Source organism: Eretmochelys imbricata, chromosome 1, assembly GCF_965152235.1.
Source record: "Eretmochelys imbricata isolate rEreImb1 chromosome 1, rEreImb1.hap1, whole genome shotgun sequence".
NCBI classification, from domain to species: domain Eukaryota; kingdom Metazoa; phylum Chordata; order Testudines; family Cheloniidae; genus Eretmochelys; species Eretmochelys imbricata.
The window spans coordinates 330206650-330227300 of NC_135572.1; the positions used below are offsets into that span (position 1 = coordinate 330206650).

Sequence of the window (20651 nt, forward strand, 5' to 3'; positions counted from 1 at the left end):
GCTGAATAGAATGACTATTCCTGTCTGTGTGTCTTTTTTGTAACTTAAGGTTTTGCCTAGAGGGATTCTCTATGTTTTGAATCTAATTACCCTGTAAGGTATCTACCATCCTGATTTTACAGAGGTGATTCCTTTACTTCTATTAAAAGTCTTCTTGTAAGAAAACTGAATGCTTTTTCATTGTTCTAAGATCCAAGGGTTTGGGTCTGTGGTCACCTATGCAAATTGGGGAAGATTTTTACCAAACCTTCCCCAGAAAGTGGGGTGCAAGGGTTGGGAGGATTTTGTGGGGGAAGACGTGTCCAAACTATGTTTCCCAGTAAACCCAATTAAAGTTTGGTGGTGGCAGTGGTTATTCCAAGGACAAAGGATAAAATTAATTTGTACCCTGGGGAAGTTTTAACCTAAGCTGGTGAAAGTAAGCTTAGGAGGTTTTCATGCAGGTCCCCACATCTGTACCCTAGAGTTCAGAGTGGGGAAGGAACCTTGACAACTTTGGACAAGACTATGGGCAGGAGCAGAACTGGAGGGAAGGCAGACCAGGGTAACAGGAAAGCATTTGTCAGTGAACCTGGGCTATGACTCACTTAAGGAACAAAAAGATTACTTTTTTGTTAGCTCTAGTTGCAAACAGGTCCACTTGGGGAGTTCCCCACAGCTGGAAAATGGACCTGGACACACCTGGCTGAAGAGACCACCCCTGGTGACCTGCAACAACTTGCTCAGGTGGTGTACTTTGAGCCCCCAGAAGGTAAACAGTTCTCAGGTTGATGGAACTGGCAATGCAGAAATTCCAAAGGAGGACTGCTTCCTGGCATAACTTTGTCAAATGATCTCTCCGTTGCCGATTTACATAGAATATGGCTGCTGTGTTGTCTGTGAGTGCCAGCAAGTTCAACCCCTTCATATGTAGAAGGAATGCCATATGAGGTAAATGGATGGCCCAAAGGTCCCTGATATTTATATAGTGCCATAGGCTCCGAGTCTGAAGGGGACCAAGTGAGCTCCCCAACCTAGAGCTGATGCATTTGTGATTAGAGGGAATAATTGTTGTGGAGAGGCAAAGGGACTATCTTTGCAAACATTTGCAGGTTCTGCCGACTAGTTCAGGGAGGACAAGAACTGAGCAGGTACTAGAACTACCATGTCTGTTTGTTGACAGGCCAGCGAGGCTAGTCAACCCTGCAGTTCTCCGAGGTACAGCCTGACACATTGCACTATATACGTGCAAGCTGCCATGTGCCCTAGAAGTTTGAGGCAATTTCGAACGGTGGTAACAGGGTGCACTTTTCGATCTAAAGCAATGACCTGCAATATTTGGAACGTCTGCTCCTACAGGAAAGCCCTGGCCTTTGTAGAATCCAGGACTGTCACAAAATCCTTTGAATGGGCATCAGGATAGATTTCTTTATATTGATTAGCAGACCCAGCGCATTGAAAGTAGACTGAATAGTGTCTATGCTGGAGATAAAATTATCAACTGTCTTATCCAAAAAGAGCAAGGGACCTTCAAATGGGAGGTCTTGAATGGTTTGTTGCACCTCTAGGGGAAGACCTGATGACTGCAATCTATATAAATGCAGCATACTGATGGTAGGGAAGCCAAAGATCAAGCTGCAGAGTCTGAAGCATCCAGACTTGCTTGCAAATGAACTTCACTTCACAGCAGTTAACTCCTGCTTTGTCTCATCAAGGAGCTTGTCTTTGAATTTCAGGATATTATCTCACAGGCTTAAATCTTATCAACTCAGCAGAGTCTGCTGGTTATGATCCCAAGCTGTAAACCTCCTGTGGAATAAAGTTGAAGGGAGGTGGTTACAGAAATGCTCAAATCTCTGTGAATGGACATACCTTCTTTCCACCCTTTTAGCAGTGGGAAATAGGGAAGATGGTTTTGCCATAAAACCTTGACAGGTTCCAGGATAGGCTCATTAATAGGGAGAGTAACCCTAGAGTGTGTCCTGCAGAGGCTAAAACGTCCACAAGCCTGTGTGACCTTTCTTGCACCCTTTTGATTGGATAGCCAGAGCTGTAGCCACCTTCCTCAACAAGTCTTGATATGAGCCCTGACATCATCAGGAGGGGAAGAAGTAGACCCAGTCACTAACACCCCATCAGAAGACAAAGATGAAGAGGCTAAGGGTTGTTGAGAAGGTCCCCCCTCCAACTCATCCACAGGAAAGTCCTGAGTGCATGGTTCCCTCTGCATAGTACCAATCCCCGTACCAGGGGAGGGAAGACAGTGACCTTACTGCAGACGCTCCCAGTGCCTAGCTGACGTAGAAAAGCAGAAAGGAAGGGAATAGAGAACCTCTAGGATGTGGAGGGAAGCCCCAAGGGATCCAAAAGGGCCACTGATATGGAGGCAGACCCAGCTATGTGCAGGTCATTGGTAATTAGAGTTCTGAGGCTGTGGCTGGTACTATGGTGGGTATGTTCGTGTCGAGACACATATGATCCGATCTTAGAGTCTGTTGAGGAGTTTGCTTCCTGAGGCCACGGTGAGGTTGACACGGTCAGTACCAATCAGCTCCAAATTTGGAGATGTGGGTACTGGTGAGATCATTGCTGGCTTCTCTCTACATGGAATCTACAGAGAGGAGCTACAACTGTAGAAGTCATCGGTACTTAACGGTACACAGAGGCTGGAGCTGGGACTGTAGAAGTGTGCGCTTCTTCCAATCCCGGCACTGAGTGAGATTCCTGAATAGCAGGAGAAACTGGTACTGAAGGTTAAGCAACTCTCTGGCTGCCTCCAAAATCTCAGGTGCAAAATGAACTGGAAAGGGCTCCTGAGTCTAAGGTACTGAAAGGTGCACTGATCCCTCAGGGATTGGTCTCAATGGACCCTTCTTGGGCTCTAGAGTCAGCACTCCATTCTGGCTTATTGACTGTCTGGGAGTGTCTCTTCTTTGAGTGCACCTCCAGGTCCTTACCTCGGCTTGGTGCCTTCACTGTAGACTTTGAAGGCCCAGTTACTCAGTGTTTGGGAGACTTACGTTTTCTCTTCTTAGGTACCTGTGACTAGGCTCTGCCTCTGAACTCAGAACAGAGTGAGAGCACTTCTAGCTCAACTGGACATGCTCAGTACCGGTTCTGAGCGGGAAAGTTCCGATGTTGGATGAAGTGCACACTGCATAAGTAGGTACTTGCGTCTTGCAGCCCTGTCCTTTTCTGATCAAGGTTTGAATCCCCTACAAATGTTACATTTGTCGCTCACATATGCCTTTTCCAGATACTTAGGCACCTGAGATGCGGGTCACTCACAGGCATAGACTTGTTACACGAGCGACAGGCCTTGAAGCCAGGAGAATGAGGTGTTAGTCCACTAGAACCTGGTACCCAACTGGAAACTGTTAACCCTATTACAGAAAATTACTATCCTAAACTTATTCTTATATCTAAATCTATACAAATATACTACATGAGACTGAAAACTAACTCTACAGATACTATAGAGGTAAGACTTGCAGATGCAAAGACTGGAGCTCCAACAATTATCACTGGTGGAAGAAAGGAACCGAGGGTTGTCAGGGGCACCAGAGGGGGCTCACACTGCCCCAACAGGTACTGTTGGGGAAAAATCTCTGACAACTGTGCATGAGGCATGCACATACCTACAATGGAATGGATGTGTGCAATCACTCGAAGAAAGCTTAGTTACTTTCACGTGTATAGTTAGGGTACCTACCAATTTCACGGCCATGAAAAATGCGCCACAGACCGTGAAATAAGCACTTAGACGTGAAATCCGATGTCCCCTTGTTCCTAGGAGTGCCCCAGCAAAAGGGACTCATAGCTCTGGCTGGGCTGGGGAGGAACAGGACTTGTCCATCCCTGTACAGCTACTCTCAGGGGTAGGGGGAGACCAGACCTGCCTCCAGGTGCCTCCCCCTGCCAGTGGCGTAGCCAGGTGGAAAAAACAGGGGAAGTGGAGATAAAAGACTCGCTCCGGTCTTTGGCACTAAAGGACCGCCACACGCCCGCCACCACAATGCCGAAGACTGGAGCGAGTGAAGGACCAGATGCAGAAGTGCTGCTGAAAACCCGAAGCGCCGCTGGATGAGTACCAGGGGGTGGTGCCTTTTTTTTAATCTCCGCTCCCCCGACCCGCCGCCGAAGACCCGGAGCGCCACCAGTCGAGTAAAAATTTAAAAGGCGCCAAAGAATTAAAAAGGCACCACTGCTGCTCAGTGAGGGAGCGGCCGCTGCCCCGCTCCCCCACAGCTACGCAAGTGCCCCCTCCTGCAGGATGCTCTGGGACTGTACAGCAGCCCCAGAGGTTCCTGGACCTAGAAGAGACTTGTGGACCTGGGTCCAATCTCCCCTTGTTCTAGGATTGCCCCAGCAAAGGGGGCTCCTAGCTCCAGCTGGGCTGGGAAGGGACAGGACTTGTCCATCCCCTGCACAGCTGCTTTGGGGGGAGGAGGAGTCCTGACCTATCTCTGGGTGCCTCCCCCTGCTGCAGGATGCTCTGGGACTGGGAAACAACCCCCAGCAGTTCCTGCAGCTGGAGGAGGCTTGTGGAGTTGGATCTGATCTTCCCTGTGCTGCTGGGAGTGCCCCAGCAAAGAGGGCTCCTAGCTCTGGCTGGACTGGGGGAGGGACAGGACTTGCTCTTTCCCTGCAGAGCTGCTCTTGGGCATCTCTCCCCGCTGCAGATAGCGCCGCATCCCCTCCTCTGTACTCGCTTCCTGTCCCCTCTCTTTGCAGCTGCCTGGGGAGGGGACATTGTACAGAGAACTGCCCCCCGTTCCTGTTGCAATTAACTTATTTCAAGAAAAATAAAAAGTGAGGTACTTTCCAGAATTTTTTGACTGACACATGACAGCAGTAAATCACAGTCAGGACTCAACTCACTGATTGGTAGATATGGACATTGTGGAAGTTTTATAGTGTGTTGGTCTCGACTGTCTACAAGAAGACACATGCAATTACAATAAAATGAGTGTCCAAAGTAAATCAAAAACCTCAAAAATGATTACTGTAGTGCATCATGTGAAAGAATTAGGAAGCCAAATTCTACATGCCAATGGTGACAAACTATTTTGTACAAGCTGCAATGTTTCATTGGCTGATGCTGGTAAATAAAAAGTTAAAAAAACAAAAAACAAATTTCTTCTCTTTTTATTAAGACGATAGAGAACTCAGATCTGTCATTTAGCTAGAATGGAACTTGTGGATGCATTGGGAAGAGCTAATATACCACTGAAAAAACATGATCACCCAAAGCTGCATGAATTCATTCAACGGAACATACAAAATGCCGGTTGTTTACCAAGTGCGAATATGCTATGACAGAACTACCTTCCAAAGGTTTTTGCTATACATTTTGAGGAGATGAAGTCTCCAATTAACTCATGTGAGTGTTTTGTAATTATTTCGGATGAGTCCACAGATGAGCAAGACAACTATGTACTGCATGTTCTGTTTCATTTTATTTCTGACAGGGCTGAAGATGTACACACAGGAAAGTGAACAACAGTGTTCGCCGACTGCATTTATTTGGATGCTGTTAACTACACTAGTTTCTCAAGCGGTTTCAAAATACAGTGTGAACTCTGACAACGTATCTGCTTTTGTAAGTGACAATGCAACAATGTCCCTCCCAAGATGGCCAAGACTAGCAGCTAAGAGTCCCTGGCTGGGGCACTCCCAGCAGTAGGGGGAGATCAGATCATGTCCACCTGCGGGAATCTCCTGCGGCAGCTCTGAAATCCAGCTCTGAAGGCAGCACAGAAGTGAGGGTGAAAATTTTATGACCCCCCCCCACCACAGGTTTGCAACACCACAAACACAATCCCCCTTTGGGTTGGGACCCCCACAGATACAACACTGTGAAATTTCAGTTTTAAACTCTGAAAATGTTACATTTACCAATTTTCAATCCTATGGCTGTGAAATTGACCATAGTGGACCATGAATTTGGTAGGGCCCTATGTCTAGTGTTACAGAGTGCAAGCGTAGTTTGACTTCTGTTTGTCTTTATTCATTGTTTACTCATTCCTAGGGAAGTGTTCCCTGTTAATCACGAAAAAAGTGCAAAGACAAACATTAGTCAATACTACATTGTGAGGCTAAAACAGATAAAAGGTCATTATTAATTTTAATGTATCATGTAGTTAGTCAGACTTGCTTGTCTTGATTTCATCTATATATAATAACTGAATTAGTAACATGAATTATGATACTAGTTTTGAACTAGGTGCATACTTGTTTTGAACACTTTCTTCAATGGGAAATGCATCATCAACTAATATCTAATGCATTCTTAAATTTTATATATCAATATCCCTAGTACATATAAAATACGTCAATTTGAACTATTTTTATTTTTATCAATGCACATTAGTAATAATTTTTCTCTCTCACCTGTACAATATCCCTTTCTGCATATTTTCCTCTTGAGGAGATTCTGACTACATCACCATCCAATTCTTCCATAGCTTAAAAAAAAAAAGTAGTTTATCCACTTGCCATTTCAGCCACCCAACAAAACTATGTTATCAAAAAGAAATTTTAGATCCTTCTGAACCCAGAGCAACAAAGTCATCTTTCTTTCTATTAATTTAAGGCACCTCTTAAGATCCTCCTTTATACAAAATGTATAAAGGTACAACAGTTAATTTGCACTCTCCTATCATTCACAGAATAATCTGTTTCTTATCTTTATAGTTTTGTTTACTTCTTTAGCACAAAATAAACCCTGGTATGGAAAGCCAGTACAAAACTTTTTGGATCACTTAAATCCTACCCCAACATTTTCTGTAGTCGCAGTAACACAGTCGCACTGTAGCCCAATACCCAAATTTGAGTGTGGGACTCTCTTCTAACTCCCATTCCTTCAATTAACTGAACTTTATCGATAAAATAAATTTCACAAATTATTTCTATTTCTCTCTCAGATAAAGAAACCTTTTTCCTTAGCCTTTGACATCTTTCGGTATGGCATGAGGCAGGAGTGATTCAAACTTATATCTGGAAATGTAATGACTGCCATTGTCTAGTAGTAACAAGCTCTTGAAGATTATGATAGTAAATTGATTGTGTAACACTTTAGGTAAGGAATTTATTCAGTGTTTACATAATTTTTTAATTTGACAGGTCATAACTGATTTGAATGTGAATATCTGCACCACACTAATAAACAATCAGACTCCACATGTATAGAATTAGAAAAATTAAAGTGATTTTCTATTCTAAAAAGTGACTAAAAATGGCACTACACTTTTATGGTCTCTCAATGATTTCGAGAGCAAAATGTACTTAGTTTACAAGTAATTTTTTTTTTCTCCCATGAACTCAACCTGGAATATAAATTGAAGTTTGATTTTTTTTCTTTCTTGTGCATCAGAACCAGTAATAAGAGTTCTGCAGGTCAAAATCTGCTCTAAGTGACACCTGTGCAAATCCACTGCCTCTGATTCTTCAGACATTCATTTTTTCCTTTTTGATTTTTTCCATCAGTTTCACTGCTGAGGCTATCACTGCAGTATATATCACCTGAAGCTTAGCTGATAACAAAACTGAAGTAAAATACCATAAGTGATGAGATACTTTTTGTAAACGATTTTCGTCTCTGCCGGGTCATAGTACTAAAGTCTAGGAAGATTAGAAGTTTTTTTCCTTCAACCATAAGTTACTTTTTTTTGTAAACTACTTCCAGAAGACATCAGAAGTGCTGTGATCTTTGTGCTACCCACTGAATTGAGCTCCAAGTTAGAGTTTTGTGGCATCACATCTATTCCACATAGATGGATTGAAAAAACAGTTTCAAAGCTAATTGTACAAGTGTTATATTTTTAATGAGATGCACCATATTCTGAAGTCTTTAAAATACTCAACGTTCTGGATATAATTTGGTTTGCCAGTTATTCTATCTAGAACTGGTTGAAAGGAAATGTACTATTTTTCAAACCTGAAATGTCTTACAGAAGCAAGTCCAGTTCAATGAACTTTTGATCATTCACAGACAGTGTTCTATTGGACCTTGTAAGGTTCCCTGCCAATTCACCTAGTGGGTTGCTGGGACTGGGGGCTTCTACAGTCCAAGGCTCCAGGACAACCCTGCCATGTAGACTGCCCTGGGACTGGGGATCCTGGTGTTCCAGGGACCATAGCAACAAAGCAGCCCCACCATGCAGACTGCCCCAGGACCAGGGACCCTGGGCTTCCAGGGTTTGTGGCTCTGAGGCAGACCCACCCTGTGGACTGCCCCACAGCTTCCAGGGTCTGCAGCTCTGCCATATGGACTGCTCTGGGACCAAGGATTCCCAGCTATCAGGGTCTGTGTTAGCGTTACCATGTGGACTTCTGTGGAGCTGGAAGCCTGGAAACCCTAGAGGCTCTTGGCCTTCAGGCCCCTGGCTGCTGTGCTGGGAGCTTGGATGTCCTAGGGTGGGCTCCCAGGATCTGTGGCAGCCTTGCCATGTGGACTGCCCTGGACTCAGGGCTTCCAGATGCCTGGGCTAGCTGGCTCCCTGGGCTGCCCAAATCCCAAGTGGGCAGCCTAGGGAGCCTGCTGGCCCAGGCATCTGGTAGCCCTGAGTCCAAAGAAGTCTATATGGTGTGGCTCTGGGGCAGATATAGACTCTGGGAGCCGAGCAGCTACTGACTGAAATTGACATTCTTGTCAGCTCCACTGCTGATAATAATGGTGAAACTGATAGTGTCAATCTCAGTCAGAGCTGCTGGTCTTGGGGGACATTTTGTTTGGGAAACACCATGTGCTGGTGTTTTCAGTGTTTTGGGGGATTTCTGGCTCATAAGAAATTTTGAAAAATTTGATTTTGGTCTGATTTGGAATGAATCCAATCTCTGAAATATCAATTGCGCACTATCCAGAAAACCCACGTTTTGGACAGCTCTAGTTCTATCCTTTGATCAGCCCACAGCATTGGCTTATCAATTTTTACTCATAGCTGTAAATTTTATTTAAGTTTGTGGGTTCTATTTGAGAGAACTGCCCGTAGTTCTGTAACTGATGGTTCCCAAGTTCTTTTGCGGGGAGAAAATGCTCTGGAGATTCATCTGCTGGCTAATTAATAGCAGACTCTTGTTTTCAACTCGCCCCTCCCTCCCCCGCTGTTTAGGCACTAAAGAAAATGAAGAAAAATACTTAGTTTCCTCCAGTTCAGGACAGAAAGACACTCCCTCTCTTAGCAGAATAGCCTATCAGTGCCCTGCTACAATACATCCTCCTTTTTAAATTGGTCTAATCCTCATCCCCACCTAATATCAGGAAGCCCTTTTCAAGATTCATAGCAAATTTTTGAGTGATTAAAAGACAGTATAAAAATGGTATAATGTTTCCTGTTAGTCCATATGTAGACAACCAGGTATTCATCACTGCCCTATGGTTTAGTAAGGTGCATGGGGATTACAACTCCTGCAGGCCATGTATTTTGATCCTTGTGGTGCCCAATGGTACCACTGGATCAGTGTTTCCAGGACTGGCATGGAGGTAAAAATGGGGTTGTTATTTCTGGACACTCAGTTTGTGTGAAACTTGATAGTAGGTACCTTATTCTGCTGACCCCTACTTTTTCTAGTCTTGTCTTATTGGTTTCATTATTGGACTTGAGTCCTAGGTTTATTTTCTCTTTCTCGGGTATAAGCCAACCTCTAATGGAGGACAAAATTTCTCCTATGAGCAGGTTATTTCATTATTGGCCACTTCAGGGTTTCTTGCACCTTTCACTAATGCATCTGGTACCGGTTACAGTTTAAGATAGAATATGGCATTAACTGGACCATTGGACTGATCCAATAGGGCCATTACTTTGATCCTCTGACAGAGGATTATAAATACATTCTCTGTTAGCGATGGTCACTTTTTAACTTGCCACACTTTTTATGTATCGTAGATATTGCAAGTATGGCTTCTTTTTGCTTGAAGACAAATGAAAGCATATCCATTTTATACAAATATAGGCAGACATGGAAGGATTAGATGTTTTAATCAGTAAATGTCAATTTCACCACACACACATAAACCAAATAAAAATAATACTTCCATTGATAATCAAATTTTACAGACAGGCAAAGTAAGAAAAATGTTGCTTGAGAACATATTAATATTTGATTTAATGATATTTACTTTGTATATTTTGATATCTGATATTGAAAATTTGTTTTAATGGTTATCAAGCTTTAACTTTTTGAATCTCAACATCTACTGTCATTGAATAATTATGCCTGACCGCAACAGTTTGTCTGACCATCCTCTAATTTACTGCAAGTATGAAAATTCAAATAGATAAAAAAAGAAAAAAAATGCTTAAACCCCATAATTCTACGCAACAGTGAAAATACAATTGATAAACAGAGAAATAAATGCTTAAAAACAAACTGATATTTTCTGTTAAAATTATACAAAAAAAGTAACCATCGAGTTCTGCCAAGCCTAAATATAGGTCAACATTTTCTGGAGCTACAACTGCAACCTCAGGGTAACTGTAGCCCCTGTTCTCTGGCTCTCCAAGGGGTCAAGGGATGATGTTCAATAGGCCTCATATTTGTAGACCAACTGGACACTTCTTGCTCTTCCCCTGCCAGCTCTGTGTTGAAATGCTGATACCTGCCACAGAATATAACTTCGTAGAATGCTGGGGGAGTGCAGGCCCAATCAGGTGGCCTCTCTACAGCTTGGATGTTGTTTGGCTGCATTTAGGGTTTTTTGTACCTGTCTCGTGATCAATTGTCAGGATTCTGCTCTAAAAGTTTGGAAGAATTTTAAAATAATTTTGGAACTTTTTTGTTCACACTATACTAGTCTCCCAACACTGTTGCTAAATTATGCTAGTCCAAAATCAAGCGGAGATAATATAATCACATTATATGAAAATTAAATATAATCTAGATAATATCTTAAATTTACTCAGAGTTCTTTTATTTCTTTGGTTATTGCTGTTAGAAAGGTCAGTCAATACTACCAGCCATCTGAAACTGCACAAATAACTATCTGTTCAGCAAAACTTCTTGAGCATACCCACTTTTCTCTTTTTACATAACAGCTTGTGGAGCATTATAAATGAAGAGTCCACATATGGTTCTGTGAACTGAACAGGTGTTCTTAGGGGCAATATAACTCCACATGCAGGGTTGTAAGCATGTTGAGCTATCAATCAAGTCAGCTGGAAACTTCAACATTGTTCATAGCTTGTTCCATATTATGCTGTTCTTTAAAAAGCACAGAATTTATTTGAAGAGCCATATATTATTGAAATATAAGGGATAAGCATTTTAGGAAAAACATACTGACACCAGAACACTTACCATCAAACTCTGCTGGTCCAACTCCTACTATAATTATTGACATTGGAAGCTTTGATGCCTTCAAAAAGAAAGAAAAACAGATTTAATACACAGTATAATCTGCAAATATTATGCTGGACTTGAAAGATAGTTGGACTAAAAACATGTACAGCTCCTTATATTGTGAGGAGGAAAGGAAAAATTACCCAAGAAAAATACATGTAAGTTGTCTGCTTTAAGTTATATAAAATCTTGGATGAAGATAGTATGATAGTTGATCATTTTGTTCTTTAGAGTTTTGGTTTGTTATTCCCCATAATTTGTCTTTTTATGATTCAGATAAAATAAAAAAATATGAATAAATGCAACAAACACTATTAAGGCATGTTAAGAGTGCACAACTAAAATTCCTATAGCAGTTTATTAATCAATGCAAATAAGAGTTGCAAATGTACATCCAAAGGCAGAACTTGACGCTTAATTAATACACACAGTAAAGTACACAGAATTTCAAGATACTTGCACATGTACTATTTCTATTCTTGGCGCCTCTCAGAAATAAGACTTTATATCTCTCCCATAAAAGAAATGTTAATTAAATCAATTAGCCCAGAGAATGAGAAAAAAGAAAATAGGATGAGTAACAAAATAAAATTGTGAAAGGTAAAGCTTTTAAAATGAATAGATACTTCAAGTTTTTTATTCTATAAAAACAGATAGATGATATACAGCTTTATGTGAATAAAATATTTGTAAATTCACAGAGGCAATGTCATAAATATTTTAGGTTCCCTTTCCCCGATGGAAGCACAAAACATCTGCAAGTTGCACGAAGACAACCAAAATCCATCAAGCAAATGTCAGAACTAACAATTGTTCCTTACGGGGACATACTGCTAAACTTTGAAATCTTTAAAATCATTCTAAGCAGAACTTGTATATTGGCCCAAATCATACATGCACAATTTCCCATAATAGTAATTGTAGGGAGCAAGTTGGTTTTGAAACACACATAATTTTCTTTTCATATATTCCATTGCCATTTGTCACTCTTTATTTTATAATGCTTTCCATGAGCTAATTTACTTTAGCAAGAAAATATGACAAACAAATTTAATTTTAACACAGCAGACACAATTCTTGAAGACAACAAATTTTCCTTAAATTACTACATCTGAAATTGACTTTTTTGTATAATATAGATCATGTCAATGAAATTGTCAGTTACAAAAGAGAAGTCATATTACCAGCCAGAGTTATCAGCAAATTTTTGCTGCTACTTAATACTGTGCACCATTGTGAATTATACCTAATATGGTAGACAGCTAAGATACCAGGAAATGACTGCAGTTACAGTGTAATTATAAAGTATAATCTATAATCTAGGTAGTTAACCTTCTGGTTATAGGATCATGTATTAGGAATATATATGTAAAAAGCATAACAAATGTGACAAAGTTCCTGCGCTACCTTGGTGGGTCTTGCACTTATTGGTGGATTTCCTCGCCTTGGAGCTTCACAGCAGCCCTCAGCTTGGCCGTTTTTCTGAACCCACAGTCCAGGTCGACTCCTCCTGTGTCTGACCAGGAGTTGGGAGGATTTGGGGGGAACCCGGGCCCGCCCTCTACTCCGGGTTCCAGCCCAGGGCCCTGTGGAATGCTGCTGTCTAGAATGCCTCCTGGAACAACTGTGCAACAGCTACAACTCCCTGGGCTACTTCCCCATGGCCTCCTCCCAAAACCTTCTTTATCCTCACCATAGGACCTTCCTCCTGGTGTCTGATGATGCTTGTACACCTCAGTCCTCCAACAGTCCGCATTCCCACTCCTAGTAGTCCATTCTCAGCTCCTAGTGCTTCTTGCTCCCAGCTCCTCACACGCACCCCACAAACTGAAGTGAACTCCTTTTTAAAACCCAGGTGCCCTGATTAGCCTGCCTTAATTGATTCTAGCAGTTTCTTGATTGGCTGCAGGTGTTCTAATCAGCCTGTCTTAATGGTCTCCAGAAGGTTCCTGATTGTTCTGGAACCTTCCCTGTTACCTTACCCAGGGAAAAGGGACCTACTTAGCCTGGAGCTAATATATCTGCCTTCTATTACTCTCCTATAGCCATCTGGTCCGACCCTGTCACACAAAGTAATTACAGGATAATGTATTAAATATTAAATTAAAGGGTACTGAGTATATCAGCCCAGTAGTTAACTGTAGCTATCAAAATATGATTGCAGTGTAATTAAACTGTAACTGCATTATACATTCAGTATATACAGTACGGCTTTCACTGCTTAGTGCAACTATATAGTTACTGCATTATAAAATGTATTTAGATATATTTCATAAATAAAATATCCTATAATTTTTATTACAATCTTGTGAATTGCAACTTGAATATAAATTACTTTAATGGACTCTATCTCGTATACATAAGCAGTACACAGTACTACAAGATGCTACACGTATGAATCCTATAAGAGGGGGAAGTGAAGCCTGTGAATGCAACCTTACCATTTGGCATCTCCTGAATGAGTACTTAATGTTGCAACTTTTAATACTATATTAATATAGTTTTCCATCAAAGTACAGTGCATGTGACAAACCAGTAATGAGAAAGATTATGCTCAGTGCATGCAAACATCATGTATACCTAAACCACTGGAAATATACTCTGCTTGAACTTCATGAACTTCATTGTCTTATTATACCAAGAAATAGATTTTTTTTTAGTAATTAATGAAAAAAGCTTATCAAATAGCAATTCAATTTCAGAATATTTTGTCAAGTTGACAAACGGATTAAATAAATGTAATAAAATCTTATTCTCAAGAATCCAGGCAGAAAAATTAACATAGCTCCATAAAAACAAAAAGTATACATATCTCCAACATTTCACTTACTCCAGGTTAAAGATATAGCCATTTAGCTGTATTTCCACAATCGTGTAAAGCAGTTTTGTTATTGTAGACTCTGTTGTAACATAAAACCATGTTTTGACTGGAACTATTAATTACTGAAACAAAATAACTGTTTTCAGTCATTTTACAGGGTAGTGAGAGCTGAGCTGGGTTTGATGCTTTTTTGTTTAACCTGGATGGATGCCCAACTTGGTGTCAGGCTGGACCAAAGGTCATTCCTCTAGCTCTAAGAAGCTGGGAGGGAGGGAAGGAGCTGTGCTCCCAACCTTTAGGCTGAGCTGGAGAAGGAGCAAAGAACCATTTGAACTCTCCTCCTTCTGCAGCAACATTTTTTGCAGGCATTCTGTTTGCTCATTCACCCCCACACACGGCCCAATGCGAAGTGGAAAATGGAGCAGTCATGACAGTGTGGGCTTTGACTGCTGGCAGGAGTGCTCTATCCCCACCATCATCCCCCACCTTTACAGGTGTAAGCTGCCACTCATTCCCTGCAGTTTCACCTCAAAGGGGAAGAAACTGCTTTGGGCACAAACCAGTAAACCATCTTCTTCCTCTCCTTCCAATCCCTCTATTAATATGGTCAGTTTTCAAGCACTTCTATCAGACAGCTGGATAAAGTATTTAGGGATATGCTCATGGAGTTGCCCAGAGAAGAAATCAATGTGGTTGTGGGACTGTTTGGTACTTTCACCCCTTGCTTTCTGCCTTCCAAGTGGCCAAGCCTCCATTTCCAGAGGAGAGGGAGGAAAAGGGAGTTAGAGGCAGACCTCATAGGGGGAGGGCTAAGTTCCCTCTAAGCTGTGCAGCCGCGTGGCCACACAGCAGGCTATCAAGAGCAGCGCAGCAGGGAGAGGTGCCTCTTCCTCGTCCCCGGGGCTGCAGCAGCCGGTGAGAGGCGCTTCTCCCCTGGCCCTGGAGCTGCTGCAGCAAAAGAGGAGCCGGGGGAGTCCTCTTTCCTCACCACAGCCCCGGGACAGCCTGCACCCCCAAGCCCCTGCATCCCTGGCCCCACCTCAGAGCCCTCACACCCTGCACCCCAATCCTCTGCCCCAGCCCTGAGACCTCTCCCACACTCCAAACCCCTCGGCTGCACTCTCACTACACATCATCTCCTTATTGGTGCACATGGATGTAAAAAATTAGAGGGAACACTGGCGAAGGGTCAAAAAAACTTCAGATGTTGATCCATTGGAGGACCCAGTGTCTAAGATGAATGAGGAGCTATAAATTAGTGGAGGATGGCCATCATGTGCCTGGATTGAGGAATGGAACAAGTATATCTGAGAATTAGCTTGAAAGAGTGAGAGTAAAACAATGCAGCTGCATCAGCCAGAGAAAGAGTTCAGGTATCTGAAAGGGTATTGATGAGAAAGTGAGCTCCAGGGCATCCAGGGGCAATTCCTGGACTTGGGGCCAAGGATCTGGTACAGGAGAAGACTCCATGAGAGCTAGTGTTCATATCTGGTGACCCCTGTAGCTACCAAGAAAGTGGTTTCAGTAGTTGTGGGGAGAGACTCCATGCCTGCAGTGGGAAGGAAGCAAGGATTGTACCTTCCCAGAGACTATCTGGGAGAGAAGGGCAGTCCCAAGCTGTCAAGCCATCCATGTTTGCACTCATCAGTAGTCCACAACACAGCCAGCATGTACACAACAACAAATGTTTAAAAGCAAGGCACCAAGTCATCCAGCATTTCCCCACAAATGTTTCAACCCTTTTCCAACACTCAAGAATCAACTTATAAATAAGAATCAGTGGAAGTGTATTAATAAAGAAACAAGACTAAATATAAAATGTCTTTTTTTTAAAAAAAGGTTTTCAGTATTTTCTGCCATGATGCATCTTGCCACTATTCTGAATTTGAGTAGAGATTTATGAAATCACCATTTGTGGACCCATAGTTAAGGTTGGGTTGAATTTTGAACTTCAACCAGGGATTCAAACACTTTGTTACATATGAAAAATACAGCATATCCTCAAAATTACAGCACTTATTTTTTGAATATAGAATGAATTTTCTTAGAAATTCCAAGTAAGAGCAATTAACTATTTTGAGTTTAAATTCCTTTTTAAATGGGTCCTCTAAGAAGCGTAACACCCTTTGTCAGTCTATTAACTGTGGTTCTATAGATCCACAGCTTCGTAGCAAATTTGATATACAGAACCACAGTTTTACCAGCTCTGTTGGTGCTGAGAAAGGCTGAAGAACACCAGACTGACATTTTCAGTTCCCATTGTTCCTATCAGCAACTCCATATCAAGTGGCAGGACAAGATCAGAAACAAGGATATTTGAAGCCAAAACTAGCAACCTCCATCATCATCACTGTTTTGGTATGCTCATATTATAAGAATGGAAGACCAATAAATTCCAAAGCGTGTGTAGCAAGGAATGCTACTGCAAGGCTGGTGATCACGTAAGCACTAAAAGCTTCATTGGCACAACAAGATTGTTAGTGATGGTCTTAAACTGAATATACAATCAGACCACCTTAAGCACCTTGCCAGAGATTGTTCTGGTTGGTGATTGATTGGCAAGGAAGCCACATCCCTTTGGCATTTGCCATGAGGACGATGATGATGTCAGGTTATTTTTTTTTTTGCCTCAAATGATCTTAATAATGGAATAAAACAGACTCCTCAAACTTCCCATGTAGTTAGGGTTTGTTTTTTTTTAGGATTAATGTTCCTTTTGTGCTGTTATTCTCAATAACTGAAAGTTTTCTCTTCAGAAGGGGCTGACAAATAACATTCTTCAATAGAGAATTACATCAAAAACTGCCCTCTTTCAAAATGGCTGCCATCTCCTATTATTCTTAATGGAACTAAGGCCACTGGTGCCTTCAACTGAAATATCCTTTTTCAAAATGGCCACCACCTCCCATTGTTCCAATAAGAGTAAAGTCAAGCTGTCCTCAGGGAAGACGGTAGTCCTTGACAGAATAGAGTGTTGATTCATAATCCTGAAATCAAAATTAACTGTAGTTTCTGAAGAAATATCCCTTGTGTATTGGATTTTACATTCTTTGCGAGCTAGTACTAGCATTGATTCTCTCAAAGGCTATCACCTCTATGCATTGCACAGTGAGGTGTCGCCTTGGGTACAGGCACCAGAAAAAAATTCCAGGACCCCACGCATGTGAGGCTGGGGAGAAGCCACTCCTAATATTGGTGATAGCAACTGCAGTAGAACCTCAGAGTTATGAACACCAGTGTTACGAACTGATCTGTCAAGCACACACCTCATCTGGAACTGGAAGCATGCAATCAGCCAGCAGCAGTGACAAAGAAAAAAAAGTAAATACAGTACTCTGTGTTAAATGTAAACTGCTAAAAAAAATAAAGGGAAAGTTTAAAAAAAATTGATAAGGTAAGGAAACTGTTTCTGTGCTTGTTTCATTGAAATTAAGATGGTTAAAAGCAGCATTTTTCTTCTGCATAGTAAAGTTTCAAAGTTGCGTTAAGTCAATTGTAGAGAGGTTAGCCGGGGCGTGTCTCTCTCCGGGGCGACAGGGAACCACACCGTCTCACTAAATTGGGGAATAGGTCTCGCGGGGAATTAGTTCAGCCACAGGAGTTGTCCTCTGTGGCCTTTGTGAAGGTGGAAATACCACAGTAAGCCCAGGCCCTAGGTCAGGGCGGGGTAATGGTGAGTCAGGCACTCAGGCCCTCAGGCAGGGGGCTGAGCAACAACAGTATAGAAACAGTAGGCCCAGGCCCTAGGTTCCAAAGGGCCTGGGAGAGGGGGAGACTGCCACCCGCGAGTTGGGTGGCAGGGGGGACGCAGGCCCTCCCACTCCACTGCGTCCCAGCCTGGGGCCCTAGCAGTAGCAGAAGACCTGCTGCTGAGTCAGTGGGGATCCTGGCCACAACAAACTGACATGGGTTCTGGCAGTGCTGCAGCCAGACTAGGGTCGGCTGCCCCCAGGCTACTTCCAGACTCCTCCTCTTGAGGTACCTGGGTCAGGGTGGTATCCTCAGGGGGGTCCAGCTCCAAGGGTTCCTCAGGATAGCTGGCCTTTAGGGATAATAAGAAGGTCATTACAATGACTGGGGCCTATTCCTTCATAATCTTATTAACCATCCTTACTTTAAGCCTGTCTGCCTTCAGCCATTGAAAGGAGGCCTTTTAGCCCACTTCCGAGATAGAGACTGAAGCCTCTGTTTCAGAAAAAAGAAAATGAGTATTTGTGGCACCTTAGAGACTAACCAATTTATTTGGGCATAAGCTTTCATGAGCTACAGCTCACTTCATCGGATGCATAAAGTGGAAAGTACAGTGCGGAGATTTTATATACACAGAGACCATGAAAAAATACACATTGTAAGGAGAGTGATCACTTAAGATGAGCTATTACCAGCAGGAGAGTGAGGTGGGGGAAGAGAAAACCTTTTGAAGTGATAATCAAGGTGGGCCATTTCCAGCACATTTCCAGGAGTTAACAAGAACGTCTGAGGAATGGGGGGGGGGGGTGCGGGGAGGGGGGGAGGAGGAATAAACAAGGGGAAATAGTTTTACTTAGTATAATGACTCAACCACTCCCAGTCTCTATTCAAGCCTAAGTTAATTGTATCCAATTTGCAAATTAATTCCTATTCAGCAGTCTCTCGTTGGAGTCTGTTTTCGAAATTTTTTTTGTTGAAGGATAGTCATTTTGAAATCAGAAATCGAGTGACCAGAGAGATTGAAGTGTTCTCCGACTGGTTTATGAATGTTATAATTCTTGACATCTGATTTGTGTCCATTTATTCTTTTACGTAGAGACTGTCCAGTTTTCCCAATGTACATGGCAGAGGGGCATTGCTGGCACATGATGGCATATATCACATTGGTAGATGTGCAGGTGAACAAGCCTCTGATAGTGTGGCTGATGTGATTAGGCCCTTTGAGGGTGTCCCCTGAATAGATATGTGGGCACAGTTGGCAACGGCTTTGTTGCAAGGATAGGTTCCTGGGTTAGTGGTTCTGTTGTGTGGTGTGTGGTTGCTGGTGAGTATTTGCTTCAAGTTGGGGGGGCTGTCTGTAGGCAAGGACCAGCCTGTCTCCCAAGATTTGTGAGAGTAATGGGTCGTCCTTCAGAATAGGTTGTAGATCCTTGATAATGCGTTGGAGAGGTTTTAGTTGGGGGCTGAAGGTGACGGAAAGTGGCATTCTGTTATTTTCTTTGTTGGGCCTGTCCTGTAGTAGGTGACTTCTGGGTACTCTTCTGGCTCTGTCAATCTGTTTCTTCACTTCAGCAGGTGGGTATTGTAGTTGTAAGAAAGCTTGATAGAGATCTTGTAGGTGTTTGTCTCTGTCTGAGGGGTTGGAGCAAATGCGGTTGTATCGTAGAGCTTGGCTGTAGACAATGGATCGCGTGGTGTGGTCTGGGTGAAAGCTGGAGGCATGTAAGTAGGAATAGCGGTTTCAGAGTCTCTCTTCCTCACATGGAAAACGAAAAGACATACTAATTGGACTTGAATGCGAATAATTTCATCAATAGGCTCCCAACCTGGCCTGTGATACACACGAAGCTGACCTTGGTGCTAAGTGTGCCTTGATAAGCCAGCCAATCTGGGCTTTCCTTCCTGGTGGAGAACCCTGAGGAACAGAGTGGGAACTTCGACCTAGGACATGAACAAGTCTACCTCTCTTAGCAATGCTGAATGTTTTCTGTCTTTTTAGCAGTTGTATACACACCACGTTTCTGAAGAATCATTTGCTGGAAATGGAGGAGTGACTGTAGATTCATAGATTTCAAGGCCAGAACTGTTGTAATCTAAACCTCCTGTATAACACAGGTCATAGAACTTCCCCAAAATAATTCACAGAGCATATATTTTAGAAAAACATCCGATCTTGATTTAAAAATAGTCATTGATGGAGAATTCACCACAACCCTTGGTTAATTTTTCGAACGGTTAATCACTCTCATTGTTAAAAATGTCCATCTTATTTCCAGTCTGAATTTGTCTAGCTTCAACTTCCATCCATTGCATCATGTTATAACTTTCTCTGCTAGACTGAAGATCCCATTATTAAATATTTATTCCCGTGTAGATACTCAGACTGTGATCAAGTCACTCCTTAACCTTCTGTTTGTTAAACTAAGTAGATTGAGCTCCTTGAATCTCTCACTATAAGGCATGTTTTCTAATCCTTCAATTATTTTCATGGCTTTTCTCTGAACCCTCTCCAATTTGTCAACATCCTTCTTGAATTGTGGGTACCAGAACTGGACACAGTATTCCAGAAGTACTCAAATTCTCTGGGTTATGCATCACAGGTTCACATTAGCTCTTTTGGCCACAACATCACACGGGGAGCTCACAATCAACTGATTATCCACCATGACCCCCAAATCTTTTTCAGAGTCACTGCTTCCTAGAATAAGAGTCCCCCGTCATGTAAATTTCACCTACCTTTTTTGTTCCCAGAATGTACATATTGACATTTAGCAATTATCAAACGCATATTGTTTGCTTGCATCTAGTATGTCAAGTGATC

The 20651-nt window shown here is 42.3% G+C and overlaps 1 protein-coding gene across 6 annotated transcripts in view; it reads right to left on the reverse strand.

Annotated features, from left to right (window-relative positions):
* Positions 1–20651, reverse strand: part of CPNE8 (copine 8) — a 284253-nt gene that overhangs the window by 15076 nt on the left and 248526 nt on the right. For 4 of the 6 annotated variants that reach the window (XM_077835107.1, XM_077835129.1, XM_077835124.1 and 1 more), the window contains 2 exons: positions 11278–11335; positions 6373–6446 (listed from right to left, as the gene is read on the reverse strand). In XM_077835107.1, the coding sequence (XP_077691233.1) occupies positions 6373–6446; positions 11278–11335 (132 nt within the window). Of the gene's footprint in view, positions 1–5515; positions 6022–6371; positions 6447–11277; positions 11336–20651 lie in introns of those variants that run through there. The other 2 variants (XM_077835117.1, XR_013348079.1) reach the window with 2 other exon arrangements.